This window comes from Pelodiscus sinensis, chromosome Z (genome assembly GCF_052426305.1).
Source record: "Pelodiscus sinensis isolate ZL-2025 chromosome Z, ASM5242630v1, whole genome shotgun sequence".
Taxonomy (NCBI): Eukaryota; Metazoa; Chordata; order Testudines; family Trionychidae; genus Pelodiscus; species Pelodiscus sinensis.
Genome location: NC_143085.1, coordinates 36,358,614 through 36,375,420, shown reverse-complemented (window position 1 = coordinate 36,375,420; position 16,807 = coordinate 36,358,614). Strand labels below are relative to the sequence as shown.

At 52.5% G+C, this 16,807-nt stretch overlaps 1 protein-coding gene across 5 annotated transcripts in view; it reads right to left on the bottom strand.

Annotated features, from left to right (window-relative positions):
• The window catches only part of MYO18B (myosin XVIIIB), a 248,737-nt gene extending 237,736 nt beyond the window's left edge, over positions 1 to 11,001 (bottom strand). For 3 of the 5 annotated variants that reach the window (XM_075898877.2, XM_075898880.2, XM_075898881.2), the window contains exons 1-2: positions 10,868 to 11,001; positions 355 to 477 (exon numbers count right to left, since the gene is read on the bottom strand). In XM_075898877.2, the coding sequence (XP_075754992.2) occupies positions 355 to 391 (37 nt within the window). In that variant the 5' untranslated portion in view covers positions 392 to 477; positions 10,868 to 11,001. Of the gene's footprint in view, positions 1 to 354; positions 478 to 4,260; positions 5,908 to 10,867 lie in introns of those variants that run through there. The other 2 variants (XM_075898879.2, XM_075898878.2) reach the window with 2 other exon arrangements.
• Positions 11,002 to 16,807: the final 5,806 nt, after the last annotated feature.

Below are 16,807 nucleotides of genomic sequence, written 5' to 3'. Positions count from 1 at the left end.
GTGTGTTAGTAGCTAGAAGGCTTAGAAGATGCATTCATGGAACATGCACAGGCAGTGATAAGAGAGTTCTGATTATGAGATGCCAACTCTTAATGCGCTATGTGAATCCAAGCATACAAGAAGTGCTGGCTAGCAAATGGTTAAAGCTGGGTGTGCTCCTTTCGCCCCCTACTGGAAGCATTGCTACTGTGCAATTGAGAACCCTTCACTCCCTCTAAGCATCCTGAGAGTTTGCCCTCCAGGGAGACATGCCACATTCGGTGGAGGCTGACCGCAGGGGACGCCCCCTCCTGCTGGAAGTCAGCCCCATTCCTCTCCCCCCCCCCCCAGCAGCTGGAGTGTCCTCACTTTCCTTTTGCTCCCACAGGGCAAGGCGTGATGAGATGGCCATGCTGCGGTGTGACCGTGCCCAAAGGCTGTCGGGCTTCAGGTGTGATACAAGGAATGATGCTTTATGGAGACAAATGAAACATCGACCTGGGCTCAGGACCAGACACACACACAGGAGGCAGGAGGAGAGAAAAAAACAAAGATGTGGTTAGTGCATGAGTGAGAAATGTATGAAAGACATATGCTGCTCTGCCCCACCTCACTGAGCCAGGGGGCTGAGCAGGCCCTAGGGGTACATAGCCCAGCAGTGTGCGACACAGCTCTGGTGACTTGCGGGGGGGGGGGACAGTCCCTGGGAGATCCCTGTACTGTCCGTTCAAATTGGGGGTGATTAGTAGCCCTGTCATGAGTGTAGAGAACCCAAACACATGACGCAAAGTTATCCAGGTTAATCAGGGCCAGCAGGGCCTGTGAGGAACGCCACAGACCTCAGCCTGCTGGACGGATGGACAACACAACAGCAATGGAACGTCACAGGAAATCTGTGAATTTCTCATTCCCCTCGTGTGCTGGCTCAGGGAAAGCGGCTGGGCCCCGCTGTGGATGGCTGCTCAGTGAGCAGCCATGGCTGACAAGCTAACCAAGTGCGAGGAGACCCAGAGAACAGGGCAGTGGAGACTATTATACCACTACTGCATTAGCCAATGGTGCAGCCTCCTCTGGCTGAGCAGCCTGGCAGAAATGGAGGGGGCCCAAAAGAGGGCAAGAAACTGATCAACCACCTGGGGAAATGCTCTGAAGAGACATGGAAACCAGGGCTACTAAGAGAGGTGCCATGGAAGAGGGGAGATGATAAAAGTCAGCAAATTCTGACGGGTCTGGAGAAGGGAGATCAGCAGCCTCTAATCTCCCTGCCTCAAACACCAGTGAAATTAAAAGCTATCAGCTTCCAGAGGGAAGGAAATAGCTTCCCTGCACAGCCAGTCACTCAAGGGTGCAGCTCATGGTCACGCCGCATTGCTCAGGACACAGGCTCCAAGAGGTTAAAAAGGGGCTGGGCGTGTCTATGAATAGCGAAAATATGCAGTTATTATAACTGGCATTAGCAAATTGGCGGGGATGGGAAACCTCCTGCTTCAGGGCTCAAGGCAACTTATAACAATCAAACCCCAGGTTGAAATCTAGCGTGAGGGCAGGGGACCTCTCGAGGGCCCTGCCAGTTCTAGGGTTCTATGATAAGGCCACGTCAGCCACTGCAGGTTCCTGGACCTTAGAATCACAGACCCCCGGGGCTGGCAGAGACCTCAGGAGTCATTAAGTCCAGCCCTCTACCCTAGGTAGGACCAACCCCCTCTCAATCAACCCAGCCAGGGCTTTGTCAAGCTGGGACTTCAAAATCTCTAGGGCTGGAGACTCCACCCCCACCCCACGTAACCCATTCCAGTGCTTCCCCACCCACCTAGAGAAACAGTTTTTCCTAATATGCAACCTTCCTTACAGGCAGCTGGGTCTGGGCACTGTTAGGGCAGGATGTGGAGCTAGTTGGACTTCATGTCTGAGCCAGTCAGTTATGATGTGGGTCTGACTAACACAATGCAATGTGGGGGGAGTTCTTCTTGCTGGGAAGGGGGGGGGGATTCAGTCTGGAACTGACACCTTCAGGGCAGGGCTCTCTTTGGGGCTGGTATCAAGCAGCTTGAGGAATAGGTTACCTTTCTCATCTTGTAAAAGGGAAAGCCCCATCCTGCAAGGCACTGATATCCCACATGGCGCACTATGCTGCCCTGACGTGTGCTCCAGGATGGGCACAAACAGACCAAAGGGTCAGTGCAGTGGCCTCTCGCATGGGTGGGCCGCAGTGAATGTACCTGGAGAGGCCGCAGGGAATCTCAGGTGCAGGTGAAAATCCTGCTGGCTTCGGAAAGACTTTTCAAAATGGGTGTGTCAGTGTGAAAGCAGAATCCAACGGACCCATGCACACGTGTGTACACATGCACATATTGTCCTCTCACACAGGGACACACACAGAATTTTCCCACCATATCATGCAACTCTCCAGAACAGACCAAAGTGACTCTCTGCTTACCTGAGGCTCTACACACACACAAATCATGTCTCACAAGGTACCTGGGCCGTGGCACATTCACCCCCCTCCACTGCTGAGGAAAGTGAGGCAGAGCAGGGTGAGCCACCTGCCCCAAGCCCACAGGGAGTCAGTGGCAGACCTCAGACTGAGGCCCACATTCCCAGACACTTGTTCTACCCACTTATACCAGCTACACGATTCTTATGAATTCCCCTTGTCCACTCAGCTGTTTTACACCCCATGATTCCTAGCCACCTCCAGAGCCTCTCATAACTGATGGGCACCCACTGACAGACCTGCATCCCAGCTATTATTTAGTCTCCTCCCTTTGGCCTGGCAGAGGCATTTCAGAGAGGAGCCTTGAACCTATGAGCCAATGCTAATAATGCCTTAAGGTCCAGAATTTTTCTAGGGTGCCAACATTCAGAGGAAAAACCCAACTCCAGGATGGTGGGTTTCTCCCACTTTTCAGTGAAATGACCGCAAGAGGCAAACTTCCATATGGGGACAAGAAGGGGGGTTGGAGACAGGAAGCGCCATACCCAAAGCATGCTGGGATTTGGGTAGTTTGCTAATATTTCTGATGCAGAACAGTTCCCTAATTTATTCCAGGGACTAATTAAGCCACAGAAATGGGGGTTCCCAAGAGCTGCCTTTTGCCCAGTTCTGGTGACCAGCTGCCCTGTCCAAAGGCCACTGCCAGGGCTGGGTTGGTACAGCCAGACACACCAGTTGTCCTGCGAAAACATTTTGATTTTTCCAGCACAACCAGTCAAACATTTGTCAAAACCAAACACTGTTCTGTGAACCAATCTGATTTTGTGGGAACAGCATTTTCCATCCAAACCTCAGGCCTATGAAATGCCCAGCCAGCCAGAGGCACATAACAGATACCAAATCACTTTACACACTGCACATGGTCTGCTGTAGGGACTTCTTCACTCCAAAGCCTGCCAAGTACGTTATGGCAGGCAAGTGTTGGGGCAGAGGGTGTTTGCAAACCCCGGGGCCTGCCCTCTTTCTCTTGTGCTGCATGGGACAGGGAAGAGAGCCCTGCAGAATCAGCTGCTGCCAGGGCTAACGCCTGTGGCTGAAGACTCCCTGCATGGTCCCATAATGCCCTGGTGCTCAGAGGAACCATCCAAATCTATTTTACCATTAATTTTAGCTGCCAACCAGCAGCGTGACATTGGCACTAACACTGCCCCCCAAGGCAGGCACTGGAGCCGGGCATGTTAACAGTAGCCAGTGGGGGTGCTGCATGGGACAGGAGCTGCTTCTCCCCTTGCTCACACCAATGAGCTAGAACGTGGGATGGTTCCGCACCAGTGGCCTCAACTGGCAGAGCACCCAGCGCGCCAACCACAGCCACCCACCAGCACCAGCTGGAGATAGAACCCAGAATGGGTGTCAGCAGGGTGAGGTTAGTCACTGTGTGGAATCTCTGGGGCATGGCGCCCTTCTACAGGGTCTGAGGGGGCTGGAGAGCAAAGCTTTGTCCTGGACGGGCCAGTGCCATGGAATGAGCCTGCCAGCCCCAGACAACTGCTGACTTGCTTCCCTGTGATATAGAAGGAGGCTCCCTTAGGTTTGAGCCAATTCCTTATGAACCTTACACTGTTCTGGGCAGAGTGGGCGTGGTATCTCCATCCCTCTCCAGGATTTCTGCACCGGCTGCCAAGCTCTCTCCTCCACCCTGGGGGGGCCCCTCTGATGGGTATGGGGCGTTAATCATTCACTTCGTTGGATGCACCACCAGTCAGCCAGCTAGGGACATGGGCTGTAGCAATCCCAGCACCCCATAATTGAAGACTGAGAAGGAGATGCCCAGGAGAGGCACTGACCTTTCCCTGGCTACATTTTGACGAGCTGACCTCACTGCCTGTCCCTGCCACCTTGTGTCTCCGCAGCACAACTAGCAAGGAGTGCCAGATGCTTTCCTGTGCACCGGGGGAGCCGGAGCTTTGCTGCTATTTCTGCTTTGGCCCTGGCAGCTCCCAGGTCTGGGATCCCAGCAGGGAGGCATGATGGAGTCCTGGGAGGCACCCGTCCTACCCCTGTGAGGTCACAAGCTGGTTCTAGAACCTCTTGCTGCTACTACCATGGGAGCTGCCTTGAGGCGGACACAGGTGGGTGCCAGCATTTGGGTTTTGTAGTGCAAATGCTCCCACCCTCACACCCATTCTGATGACCGAATTATTAAAGGTCCAGATCCAAAATTAATAGAGGATGGGGATGGGGAAGGAAGAGAAAAAATGGTGAATTACAGTGTTCATGAAGCTGATCGAGAAAGTGCAAATTGTTCTTAAGAACCTATTGTTTGGTTGGTTAAGTCATTAGGGTGTGGAAGGCAATGTGCTAGCCAGGTAATCTCTTTATTCTTACCTGTGCGATGGGTCCCAAACCTGTAAATGAAGTTAAGTTTCAAGGATTCCCTGTATTTGGCTTATGGCATTGGCCCGAAACCACAGGGTGACTTGGAGATCCATTAATGAGAACCCGGGCAGATTAAAGTGTTCTCCAACAGGTTTCTACTGTGTGTTGCCTTTTCGGATATCTGATTTGTGTCCATTAATTCTTTCTTGTAGAGACTGTCCGGTTTGGCCAATATCCATGGCAGTGGGTCATTGCTGGCTCTTGATGGCATAGATCACATTAGTGGCTGTGCAGTTATATGAGCCCCTGATGTAGTGGCAGATGTGCACTTCTATGGAGGAGATGCAGGGTCTTGGAATGAAGTTGGGTGCAGAAGGGAGCTCAGGGTAGGGAACTGGGGTGCAGGGGAGGGTGTGGAATCTGAGTGGGAGTTTGGGTGAAGGAGGGGGTTGTGACCTGGGGCAGAGGAATGGAGTACAGGGTATGGGAGGGTTTATGGGTGCAGGACAGGATTCTGGCCTGGAGGAGGGGTATAGTAAGGGGTACAGGGCTGGGAGCAGGGGGGTTGTAGCCCGGGGGGGGGGGGTGCAGAGGATGCAGGTGGTGACCTGAGGCAGAGGAATGGCGCGCAAGGTCTGGGAAGGGTTATAGGTTCAGGAGAGGACTCTGGCCTGGGGGAGGGGTGTAGAAGGGGATACAAGATCTGGGAGGGAATTGAGGTGTGGCAGGGGCTGGGGGTAAAGTTCCAGAGGCAGGCTTTGGCCAGGAGTCAGTTTCCAGCCAGTAGGAGCTGAGAGATTTTTCTGGGGATGCAGGCAATGTGCAACACCCTCTTCCCTGCAGCACAGGGAGCCACAGGAGCAGCCAGCCTCTCTGGGGGTATGTCTACACTACAAAGTTAATTCGAACTAACAGCCATTAGTTCTAATTAACGTTCATAGACACTACACAGGCAAACCGCTAGTTGGAACTTAATTTGAACTAGCGGAGCGCTTAATTCGAACTAGGTAAACCTCATTCAACGAGGACTAAGCCTAGTTCGAATTAAGTAGTTCGAATTAAGGGGTGTGTAGCCACTTAATTCGAACTAGTGGGAGGCTAGTCCTTCCCAGCTTGCTCTGGTGGCCACTCTGGGCACCACCAGGGAAACTCGTCTGCCCCCCTCCCGGCCCCGGAGCCCTTAAAGGGGCACGGGCTGGCTACGGTGCCCGTGCCAGGTGCAAGTCTGCCAGCACCCAGCCAGCAGACCCTGCACCTGGCACGGCACGAGCCAGCCACCCCATGCCCCCCAGCCCTCCCCCTCTTCCCGGGACCAGGCTGGTGGCTCCCAGGAGCCTGCCCAGGGCTACAAGAGGTGGGCGCCCGCCTGGTCTAGTGCGGAGATTGTGGACCTCATCCAGGTTTGGGGGGAAGCCTCCAACGTCCATGACCTCCGCACTAGGTACAGGAAAGCGGCTGTCTAGGGCAGGATAGCTGCCAACCTGGCCACCAAAGGCCACATGCAAACCCAGGAACAGGTTTGAATGAAAATCAAGGTGGTCCAGTGAGACCCCTAATCCTGAGCCCTGAGCTTAGAACATAAGAACATAAGAATGGCCGTCCTGGGTCAGACCAAAGGTCCATCTAGCCCAGTAGCCTGTCTGCCGACAGCGGCCAACACCAGCTACTCTGGAGGGGATGGACTGAAGACAATGACCAAGTCATTTGTCTCGTGCCATCCATCTCCAGCCTTCCACAAACAGAGGCCAGGGACACCGTTCCTACCCCCTGGCTAATATCACTCCATGGATCCAACCTCCATGAATTTATCTAACTTCTCTTTAAACTCTGTTCTAGTTCTAGCCTTCACAGCCTCCTGTGGCAAGGAGTTCCACAGATTGACTATTTGCTTAGTGAAGAAGAATTTTCTTTTATTAGTCTGAAGCCTGCTACCCATTCATTTCATTTGGTGTCCTCTAGTCCTTCTACTATGGGAACTAATGAAGAACTTTTCTTTATGCACCCTCTCCACTCCACTCATGCTTTTAGAGACCTCTATCATATCCCTCCTCCATCTCCTCTTTTCTAAGCTGAAAAGTCCCAGTCTCTTTAGCCTCTCTTCATATGGGACCTGTTCCAAACCCCCGATCATTTTAGTTGCCCTTTTTGGAACCCTTTCCAAGGCCAAAATCTCTTTTCTGGGGTGAGGAGACCACATCTGTACACAGTACTGAAGATATGGCGTACCATAGTTTGATACTTCCCCTCCTCCTTCTTCCCCTGGCTTCCCCCTTCCAGCTCCCTCCTCCCAGGTTTCCCCCTCCCCTCTCCCTCTCTCTCTCTTCCCCTCTCCCACCTCCTTTTCCCAGTCTCCCCAGAGGTTAATCCCCCCCCCCCAGTTTTGTTAAAGAGAGTTTCTATTTTTGAACACACGTGTCCTTTATTTAGTACATCAGGAAGGGGGGCTAGGGAGGGGTAAGTGGAAGGAGGTGAGGGAGGAATGGGGTACGAGCCCCCGATGGGGAGGACTGGGCTGGCTCTGCGGGCTCCTCAGGGTGGAAGCTCTCCTGCGGCCCTCCAATTGACCTCCCCGGATGGCAGCCTGCGGCAAGTGCAGCCGGGCTGATGGCCGAGTGGTGTGATGTGCCCAGTGTGGGTAGTCCGGGCACTTCAAGCCAGGACTGCTTTGCAAGCGGGGAACCCCTGAGAACTGTCTGTCCGGGGTGGGGTTCGGGACCCTTTAAGCACAGCCCTTGGCTAGCCTGAGACAGCATCTCCACGCTCTAAGTCCTCATCTGATGCCCTGCCGGCACTGCTTCTGGCCAGCCTTAACCCCGGTTCAGGGTCCACTCAATGTGGACGCGCTAGTTCGAATTAGCAAAATGCTAATTCAAACTAGTTTTTAGGTCTAGATGCACTAGTTCAAATTAGCTTAGTTCGAATTAACTAATTCTAATTAAGTTAGTTCGAATTAGCGCTGTAGTGTAGACATACCCTGAGTGAGCTGTGGGCTTGGTGGGTCAGATCTTGCCCACTTCTGCTCTAGCCTCACAACCTTCCCGGGAGCTGAGTGTTGCCCCATTTGACAGCTGTGCTAACACTTTGCAGAGGAGCTGAGAAATGCCCCCTTGAAGCCTGTCCCTACACCAGCCCTCTGCCCTTCCTCAGTGGTGTGAGGATCCCAGTCACCATGCACTGGTATGGTCACCTTGGTGCTATAGGTTTTCCCTCCATTGTTCCGCACCAACACCCCTGCCTGGACCAGGGGCAACCCCTGCCACCAGCTCCTGACCCGCCCTCCCTGCTCTCAATAGCTCATTCCCTGTGGTGGACTCATGGTAGAGCCAACGGCACGCTCTCCTTGTGACTGCACGGAGAGCTCGGTGAGGCCCTGTGAACTCGCCCTGCCAGCAAGCTTGTGCCTGGCCTCACAGGGCTTGTTTCATGCTGCGCAGCAACAGGGAGCACAGCAGAGGGGTGCTCTGGATCAGCGGTTTTCATGCATCCACCCAGGACCTGTCCTCATGGAGAGGCTCCAGCAGTGTGTGATTCTGCCAGGAACGTGGTGAACTTTTGAATGGGAGATGGTCCCAGTTCTCACTGAAACCTGGGCATGATGGACTCCTCAGTCAGAACGTCCTTTATCCCTTCCCTTGAGTTTCCTATTCAAGGTAGTCGTGCCAGCACCATCTAGCCCAGGGGCGGGCAATCATTTTGGAAGGGGGGGCACTTCACAAATTTCGGAAGTGGCCACAGGCCGACCCAGAAGGGGCGGGGTTGAGAACTACCCTATTGGGTACGGTGACCTTGTTTTCTGAGCCAGCTGCAGCTACTGAGAACGGTTTAATTTAAATTATGAAACAGATTAACTGTTTCAACTTTCTCATGTTAGTTTATCATTTCATTTTAAATAAAGTAAAATATTATGTCCAACACAAAAGGTTTCAATGTTTTCCTTATTTATGGCAGGAGTGGGGAACCCTTTCAGAGTCAGGGGTCACTGAGTCACAGAAAAATCAGTTGAGGACCACACAAGTGAGAAGCAAAAAAACTCCTCCCCAAACACCCCAATGCTCACTGATGTGGCCCCAGCTGGTGCACCAGTCTCATGGGATGAGGGAGAGGGAAGGGGAGGACTGAGGTTCAGGACTTCCCATAGACCACGTTTACTTTTCTGGGTTCTGGAGTTAGTGGATTTTATGTAGCCCCTTAGGCTCTGGGGTAGGGGCAAAAATGAGGGGTACGGTGCACAAGGCAGGGCTGCCAGCAAGTAGAATAGGGATGGGGCGCAGGATCTGGAAGGGAGCTGGGGTGCAGAAGCAGGCTGGGAGTAGGGTGTCTGGCCAGGTGGAGGGAGGGTGTTAGAGCAAGCTGGGGGTGACAGATCTTGTGGGGGAGGGAAGTGAGAGGATTAGGATGGGGGAGCTGGTCATGAGGGGGAACCTTACCTGGCTTTGAACCCTCTTGCAGCAACGGGTGCAGCCACGCTGTCCTGACCACCCCAGAGGGAGGCCCTGCTGCTGCGGCAGCCACGCAGTCCAGGGCCAGCCATGGAGGTCAGAAGTGCTGCTGCTGTGGCCACACAGTCTGAAGCCAGCTCCAGAGGTGCCACTGCTGTGGCCATGTGGACTCAGGCCGGCCCCAGAGGCACCGGTTTCGCGGCCATGCGGTCCCAGGCCAGACCGGGAGGCACTACAGCCATGTGGCCCCAGAGGCTAGAGGTGCCACTGCCTCAGCCTCGTGGCCTGGGGCCGGCCCTGGAGGCACTGTGTCCGAGATGCCGCTGAGGAGCCTCAGGCCCAGCGCTGCCTCCTCCCACCACAGCCTAACCTGCTGCAGGAGGAGAGCGCGCTCTTCAGCGGCTGTGCGGGGAAGGAAGGGCAGAGATGAGCGCCTTGCCCCGCGGCATGCGGCTCCATTAATGGGCGGGGCCTGGAACTTCCTCGAAGCCCTAGACGTCTGGATCCAGCCCACTGAGAGGCTTTTGCCCTCCCCTAGAGACAGGTGATTAGAACAGGACCCACAGGCCAATCCGACATGTTCCTCTGGGGCCCACTTCAGCACAAGGGATTCTGGCACCTCTGGGCAAAGGAGAATTCCTCCTCCCTATGCCCAGTGACTCTGAAAACATGCCCCTGGGCTTGGCTGCTAAATACCCTGTAGCGAGATGAACACGAGCGAGGGCTCGACAGGACAGAGACTGTCCAAAGCGTGGTGGCCATGCGGCTCCTGGCCAGGAGAACTCTTCGTTCGGAAGCACACAGCTCATACGGGGCATTGGAGAAAGAGCTGCCAAAACTAACATACGAAACCCAGGAGCTGCCGTCATGATACAGCCCCAGCGGCTCTGGGCTGCAAACCTTGCGAGCAGCAGCTACACCCGAGAGGGCCTTTGGCTCGGGGGGATTACACGGAACTGGTAACTCAGAGCAGCCACACTGCAAAGATCTCTCCAGAGCAGCCACCAAGGATGAGAAGAAGAAGGGCTAAGAAGTCCCATGCTAAAGGCTTCAGCCAATCTCTGATTTTTGGAGACCTAACATGGGGGGCAAATGATCCCATAGCTGCTACTGCCAGGTTCTGACTCCTCCCTCTGAAGAGTCCGGCACCGTCTTGGTCAGAACCAGGCTACCAGGCTAGCGGGATCACAAAGAGGAGCAAGAGTTCTCAAAATGAGACACAGGCTGAAAATAGTGTGTTACGGCTTTCCCAGCAGCATTACTGCAATCTGTGGCTCTGGGAGGGGGAGGGGAGCAGGGCAGATGGTGGTGACTAAGGGCAGAAAATAACAGTCCTGGTGAATGAATCATGCAGCCTAAAAACCAAGAGAGCGACAGACTCTGTGCTGTCCTTTCACACATGCACCCCACCTTCCCCCATCCCGCATCCTCCTCAAATTCCGATTGCTGGGAGAGAAAACCCAGCCAATGGACACAGGCCACCAAAGGCAAACCTGCCGCTATAGCCCATCTCAGCTAGCTAAAAATAGCCTCCCACCACCACACTTTTGGGAGTCAAGAGCCCAGCAACAAGCACACCCAAAAAAGTACAGTTTGGATCCCAAAGCAACACACATGCCAAAGACAGCAACTCTACCTTTTGTACAAGCGGTGCTGTGGAATCCAGGGAGCTACAGTCCTAGACAGGCGCCCGGCTCTATTAGCAGCTAAAGGATCCTACCAAGCACAAAAAGCAAAGACAGCAAAAGACCAGTGGCAAAGAGGCACCCCCTGGCCGCCCCTCCTCTTCCCCCGCCCCCTGCAATAGCAGCAGCTGAGTTGACACATGTCATTGCTAAAAATAACCCCTGCTCCAGGTCTGAGTGAGGGGACTGGCAGCTCTGGGGCCTGCAGCCAAAGAGGCTTGGCAGGCAGGAGGACTTTGGGGGATTTTGTAAGGGGGCAAGAACATGGAGGGGATATTGTCCACCCTTCTCCTTGCAACCCACACATGCTCTCGGTCTGCCCCCGCCTGTCCCGTGCACGCACGCAGCTGAGAAGAACGAGCTGCTTGGGGACAGAAGGAAGCTAGTTTCTATCAGTGGTTTGAGAATGTTCTTAGGTTAAACACACTCTGAAGGGAAAAGTCCCAGTCCTGCCAGCCCTTGCAGGACTCATACCCAGCTGCTGGCAGCTGGAAGGCGCTGCCCGCTGGCACCACCGCTGTCCATGCCCAGAGGAGTCTGAGCAGCCCTCATGCTAGTAATGCAGGGTGGAAGAACCGTCAGGGTGGCACGTTTCTGCACCTTGGCAATGATTCATGAGGGCTCTGCCACACAGTACAGAGCCCAGGAAATGCCCGCCTTGCCAGGAATGGCATCTCCAGCTAGCGCTGTCCTTGTTTGCCCTGCAGCCCGAGTTACGTCCTGTCTGGCTGCAACCCCCTTGGCACCCAGGCACAGAAAGCAGCAATGCCTCTTGCTCTCACCCACCCTCTGCCAGCCAGCTCTGCCAACCTCACTTCAGCAGCCAGAGGAATTTCGCTGTGAGAATGACTCAAAGAAAGTTTCTTCTCTGCCACTCGGCGGGGAGCTCCACAATTCTGCCCAGTTCCTGCTGGCTTCACAAGCCTGACAGCACCCCCAGGCAGGGATCCAAGGAGGCAGCACAGCTGTCAGAGCCACTCAACCCAGCACTGGGCTGAGGCACTGTCCCTGGAAAGGGAGCAGCAGAGTGACTGCAGGAGGCCTTTGTGCAGATACAGCCGAGATCCGACCAAAGAAGTGCTGGTTCAATTCTGCTGCCAGGCGACTCCTGTCTACCTAGTGCCCCATACTGTGCAGTGCCATTCACTGGAGCGCAGCTGCCCATGGCTGTCCCTGAGATTAGACTCAGGACTCCTGCTCCGGAGGAGTTAGGGGCTTGCCTAGAGGGAGGGTATAGGAGATAAACAGGCATTACGACAGAACCACCAGGGGCATTTTGCAGCTTGGAAACTAGCATTCACATGTGCCAGGAGCAACGGGAATTGCTCCTCCCATGTGGTACCCCCAAACACCTGTCAGCTTTCGATTAGTTTGTGACATTCCAGCTGGGGTTGAGCTAAATGCCCCTGGATGGCCTGTCTCTGCTCAGACTCAGCTCTGGCTCCAACTCCAAGGAAAGGATTGTAAATATATATCTTGTAAAAAATATCTTAGCAGGCCACAGGGTTCAGGGAAGCTGCCGAAAGCCGCATGGTGTCCCTCATGCACGAAGGCCTTGCACGAACATGTGCTCTCTCACTGTGTAGCCTTGATCCACTGACCAGAAAGGTATGGGAAGACCTGGTGAGCTCGTTTCAAAAGGCAGGACACGTGGCCTTGCACCCACCCTGTGAGTAGCTGTTGCGAGTGGGCATGTGTTGGGCTACGCAGTGAACCCGACACACCCTGAGGAGCAGTAACTCCTAGTCCCAGCCTAGGAATGGATGTTGCTGAATATTCCCTGCCCATTTTCTGGGCTTACGTCATGTCTGTTCGGCTCTGCACTGGTCACGCACAGACTGCAGCAGTAAGATCCTGCTTCCAGTTCAACTCTCCCACCCCCACACTATGTTTCATTGGCTCTTCTGCCAACATGTCCTGCTTCCCTAGCATTCCTGGACACTCACTAGGACCCTCTGTCTCTGGATTTGACCCTTGCAGGAGAATGGCGGGAGTGTTCAGAAAAGGGTAGTACCTCTATCATTCACCATGGGGAGTTAAGGGAGCATAAAATAAAAATCAGGGGAAAGCACTCACTTTCCATGTGTCCATCTTTTGGACTGAAATGATCTCTCTAGATTAGACAATAGTTCACAAATGGGCACAGATCACTTAATCAGCCTCAGAAATGCAGCCAGCTCAGGCGTGGGATTCAGAAGTTTTTAACAGCACAGAGTAACAGTGTTCGAAACTGGGAAATGAAAAACAACCACTCAGCTTCACAGTATAAATTACCCACATTATAGCACAATCTAAACTGCAAGTTTACATCTCATGCCTTATAGAAGAGAGAATGGACCAGGGTCAGTGATGATTTCATGGGCTTCAGCTCATTCAAAAGGCAGCTCTAATGCTTCAAACTGCATCTGACCTCAATCATCACCATAATGTCTTGCAGCGCCTTCTGTTTCCCTCCCATACTAGTCGCCCTGAACATGCCTGACAGTGCTCAGAGCGTGAGACCTGGTGAGATCACAGTCTCAGATGGGCAGATGACCTGTGTGCAGCACTCAAAATAGCACAGGTCCAGTCCTTTACCAAGGGAAAAATTCGTGTCAACTGTAGTGCCAAAATACCCAGAAAGCTCAATGTATCCAAAAAGTTTAGATTGACTTGTCATAGAACAGAGTGAAAAAATTATTCCTCTCATAGAGCTGCGAAATACGCAGTCTGGGTTCTCTATTGGTGTCAGCACCCCAAAGCTAACATGGCATAATTCTGAAGCAAATTAAAATACATTGAATCAGGATCACAAATCTGAATGACAGTGTCCACACAGGGACATAACCAACCTATTTCAGATTCACCAACCTATTTCAGATTCACACTTTAGATAAATTTAGAGTCATTTTCTTGGGTGTCCCTGGATTGGGTCTGAGGAGTGTAAAGTGCTGGGTTCAGAAAGCGTCTTGCTGACTGTGACAAACAACTTATTTCCCACGTACCCCTCACTAGTCAGACACTGTTTTCCCGTCTGAATCACAGCCCAGAGAGTGAGAACAGAGCGAGAGACGCCATTGTTGTTAAAGCCCCTCATTCTAAGTAATGTATATCTACACAGCAGGGTTAAAGCTGAAACAACCTACGCAACTTAAGCTACATCAATTGCATAGTTTAAGTCGAAATAGCTTATTTCCGCTTTTGGTGCTATCGACACAGCAGTTATTTTCGCTCTTCTTCTGACTTCCCTTACTCTTCATCCAATGACGGTTACAGGAATTGGAGTAAGAAGTCCTCCAGCTCGACATTATTTCAACATTAAATCAAAATAACTGCTTGTTGTGTAGATGTGGCCTGTTATTTTGGAATAATGTTAATTATTCTGAAATAACGTTGCTGTGTAGATGTACCCTAAGGAGCTTGGATCTCAGAACCACTGGTGTTCAGGATAGTGTCTTTCAGAGAAAGCTTGATGGTATGGGAGAACACACTGCTGGGGTGTGATGTTTAGCTTCTGGATTCTAACAGCTGCTAATAAATTTGCCCAGCAAGAGGTATCCAACTATCCGTCTTTCCCACATTGGCTTAGAAAGTACCCAATCCCTCTCTTTCTCTAGCATTCACAGGGATCATGCCGGTTACGTTTCCTGAACATGGACCACAAGTTGAATATGAGCCAACAGTGTGATGCTGTTGCAAAAAAAGCAAATATGATTCTAGGTTGTATCAACAGGTGTGTTGTAAGCAAAACTCGTGAAGTCATTCTGCCGCTCTACTCTGCACTAGTTAGGCCTCAGCTGGAGTACTGTGTCCAGTTCTGGGCGCCACATTTCAAGAAAGATGTGGAGAAATTGGAAAGGGTACAGAGAAGAGTGACAAGAATGATTAAAGGTCTAGAGAACATGACCTATGAAGCCAGGCTTCATGAACTGGGCTTGTTTAGTTTGGAAAAAAGAAGATTAAGGGGGGACATGATAGCGGTTTTCAAATATCTAAAAGGGTGTCACAAGGAGGAAGGCGAAAATTTGTTCCTCTTGGTTTCTGAGGACAGGACAAGGAGTAATGGGCTTAAAGTGCAGCAGGAGAGGTTTAGATTGGCTATTAGGAAAAAATTCCTAACTGTCAAGGTGGTCAAATATTGGAATAAATTGCCAAGGGAGGTGGTGGAATCTCCCTCTCTGGAGATATTTAAGAACAGGTTAGATAGACATCTGTCAGGGATGGTGTAGACGGAGCTTGGTCCTGCCTTGAGGGCGGGGGGCTGGACTCGATGACCTCTCGAGGTCCCTTCCAGTCCTATTATTCTATGATTCTATGAATGCTGCTGCCAGAGGGTTCCAGAGACCTGGTAGTGAGAAGGGAAAACAGGCATATCAGCCTTCAGTTCCCTGAGACAAGGCTGACAGTTAAACCAAATGCCTCACAAACACTTGTTAAAAATACCTCCCAGTCCCACTTGAAGTGAATAGTTTGAAGGCATGTGATCTCAGGGGTCTGGATTGTGCTCTTCATGCCACTCTGGGGTACTTCAGCAGCGAAGGAACAGGGAATTCAGATTCATTGCTGTGCCATGATTAGTGCTGGTTAATTGCCTGGATGAATGAGTTCTTGGTTGAGCATTGTGTACCTGCAGGGTGACCTTGGTGTGTGAGATGGGACATGCGTGCCATGCAGAAAACGTCTGTCACCATTTGCTGAGGGAGAGCCAGAGGCTGGGCCGTCTGGGGAATAAGGGGCAAACAGGGCAACATACACTTGGGCTGGTGCATGAGCCAAAGTGGAATTTAAAAGCTGCTGGGGAGAACTCGAGAGGACAGTCAAGGGATTCTGCAAAGGAATAGCAGCTGACTAGGCAGAGCGGAATATTGCTCTCAGGGGAAAAGAATGGGCTGCACTGTTGCAGCTGATGCTCTAAATTGTTGCCTTGCCAGCAAATCCCAGTGCACCAGGCTCAGCAATAGCTGTTGCTCATATATCTGTCTAGGCATCTAGGGCAGAGTGACCCTTGCCTGGGGCACCCTTCAGCAGCAGGCTGTGGTATGACAAGTGTGCCTGCCTCAGTTTCCCCTTCTGTTTGCCATTGGAAGAAACAGTCTGTCAGTGTCCAGCACAAAGCCCCGCATCTGGGAACAATGTATGCATGCACATCCGTATGTTGTATGATGCACATCCAGTCCCCTCCCCATCCTGGCTGTGAACCCATTCTTGACAAACCCCCCGTCAAAATACACAGAGCAGCTCTTCCTTTCCCCACGTCATGGGCAACTCGTTCAGGTCACCCATTCAACAGTCTGTAGCAGCACTGTGTCCATATTTCCTTCTGCCCTTGCCTCCTTCTCCACCCCTCCCTGCCTGCATGTGATCCGTCTTCCAGCAGCTCTTCACTCAGGTCTTCACCACAAGGGCTCCCCACAGGTTCTGCTCACCTGACCTCCACCCCTGTTCAGGGGATCAATCCTCCTGCAACAAACCTCTTGCTTCCAGGCTTGACTTCCTCTGACCAGGCTGGATCTGCCCTTTCCCCAGTGGCTACTGCCCAGATTTGGTCAGTTCTTACCAACCTGCCCATCCTACCTCAGCTCCCCAGACACCCAGGACTTCCAAGCAGCTCCTGTCAGCTCCCCCTTACTGCTCCCTGTGTCTCCTAGCCTCGCTTCCTGCATCTGACTCCCCGCCAAGTCTCCTGGTCTCCTTTTACCTACAGCCCAGATGGCCTCTCCGAAACCTAAATCCTAGGTGCACTGGCTTCTTCCCTCTGAACAGGCCAGTGTCGGCCTCTGACATCTTCTCTCTCACCCTGGTCCTGGAAAAGCATAAAAAGAGGAAAACGCCCTTAGCATAGAAAATGGTGAGTGATTTTCTGCTGCTCTGCACTGCAGGCCAGCACCTCCCTTAGGGTGTGTCTAGACTAC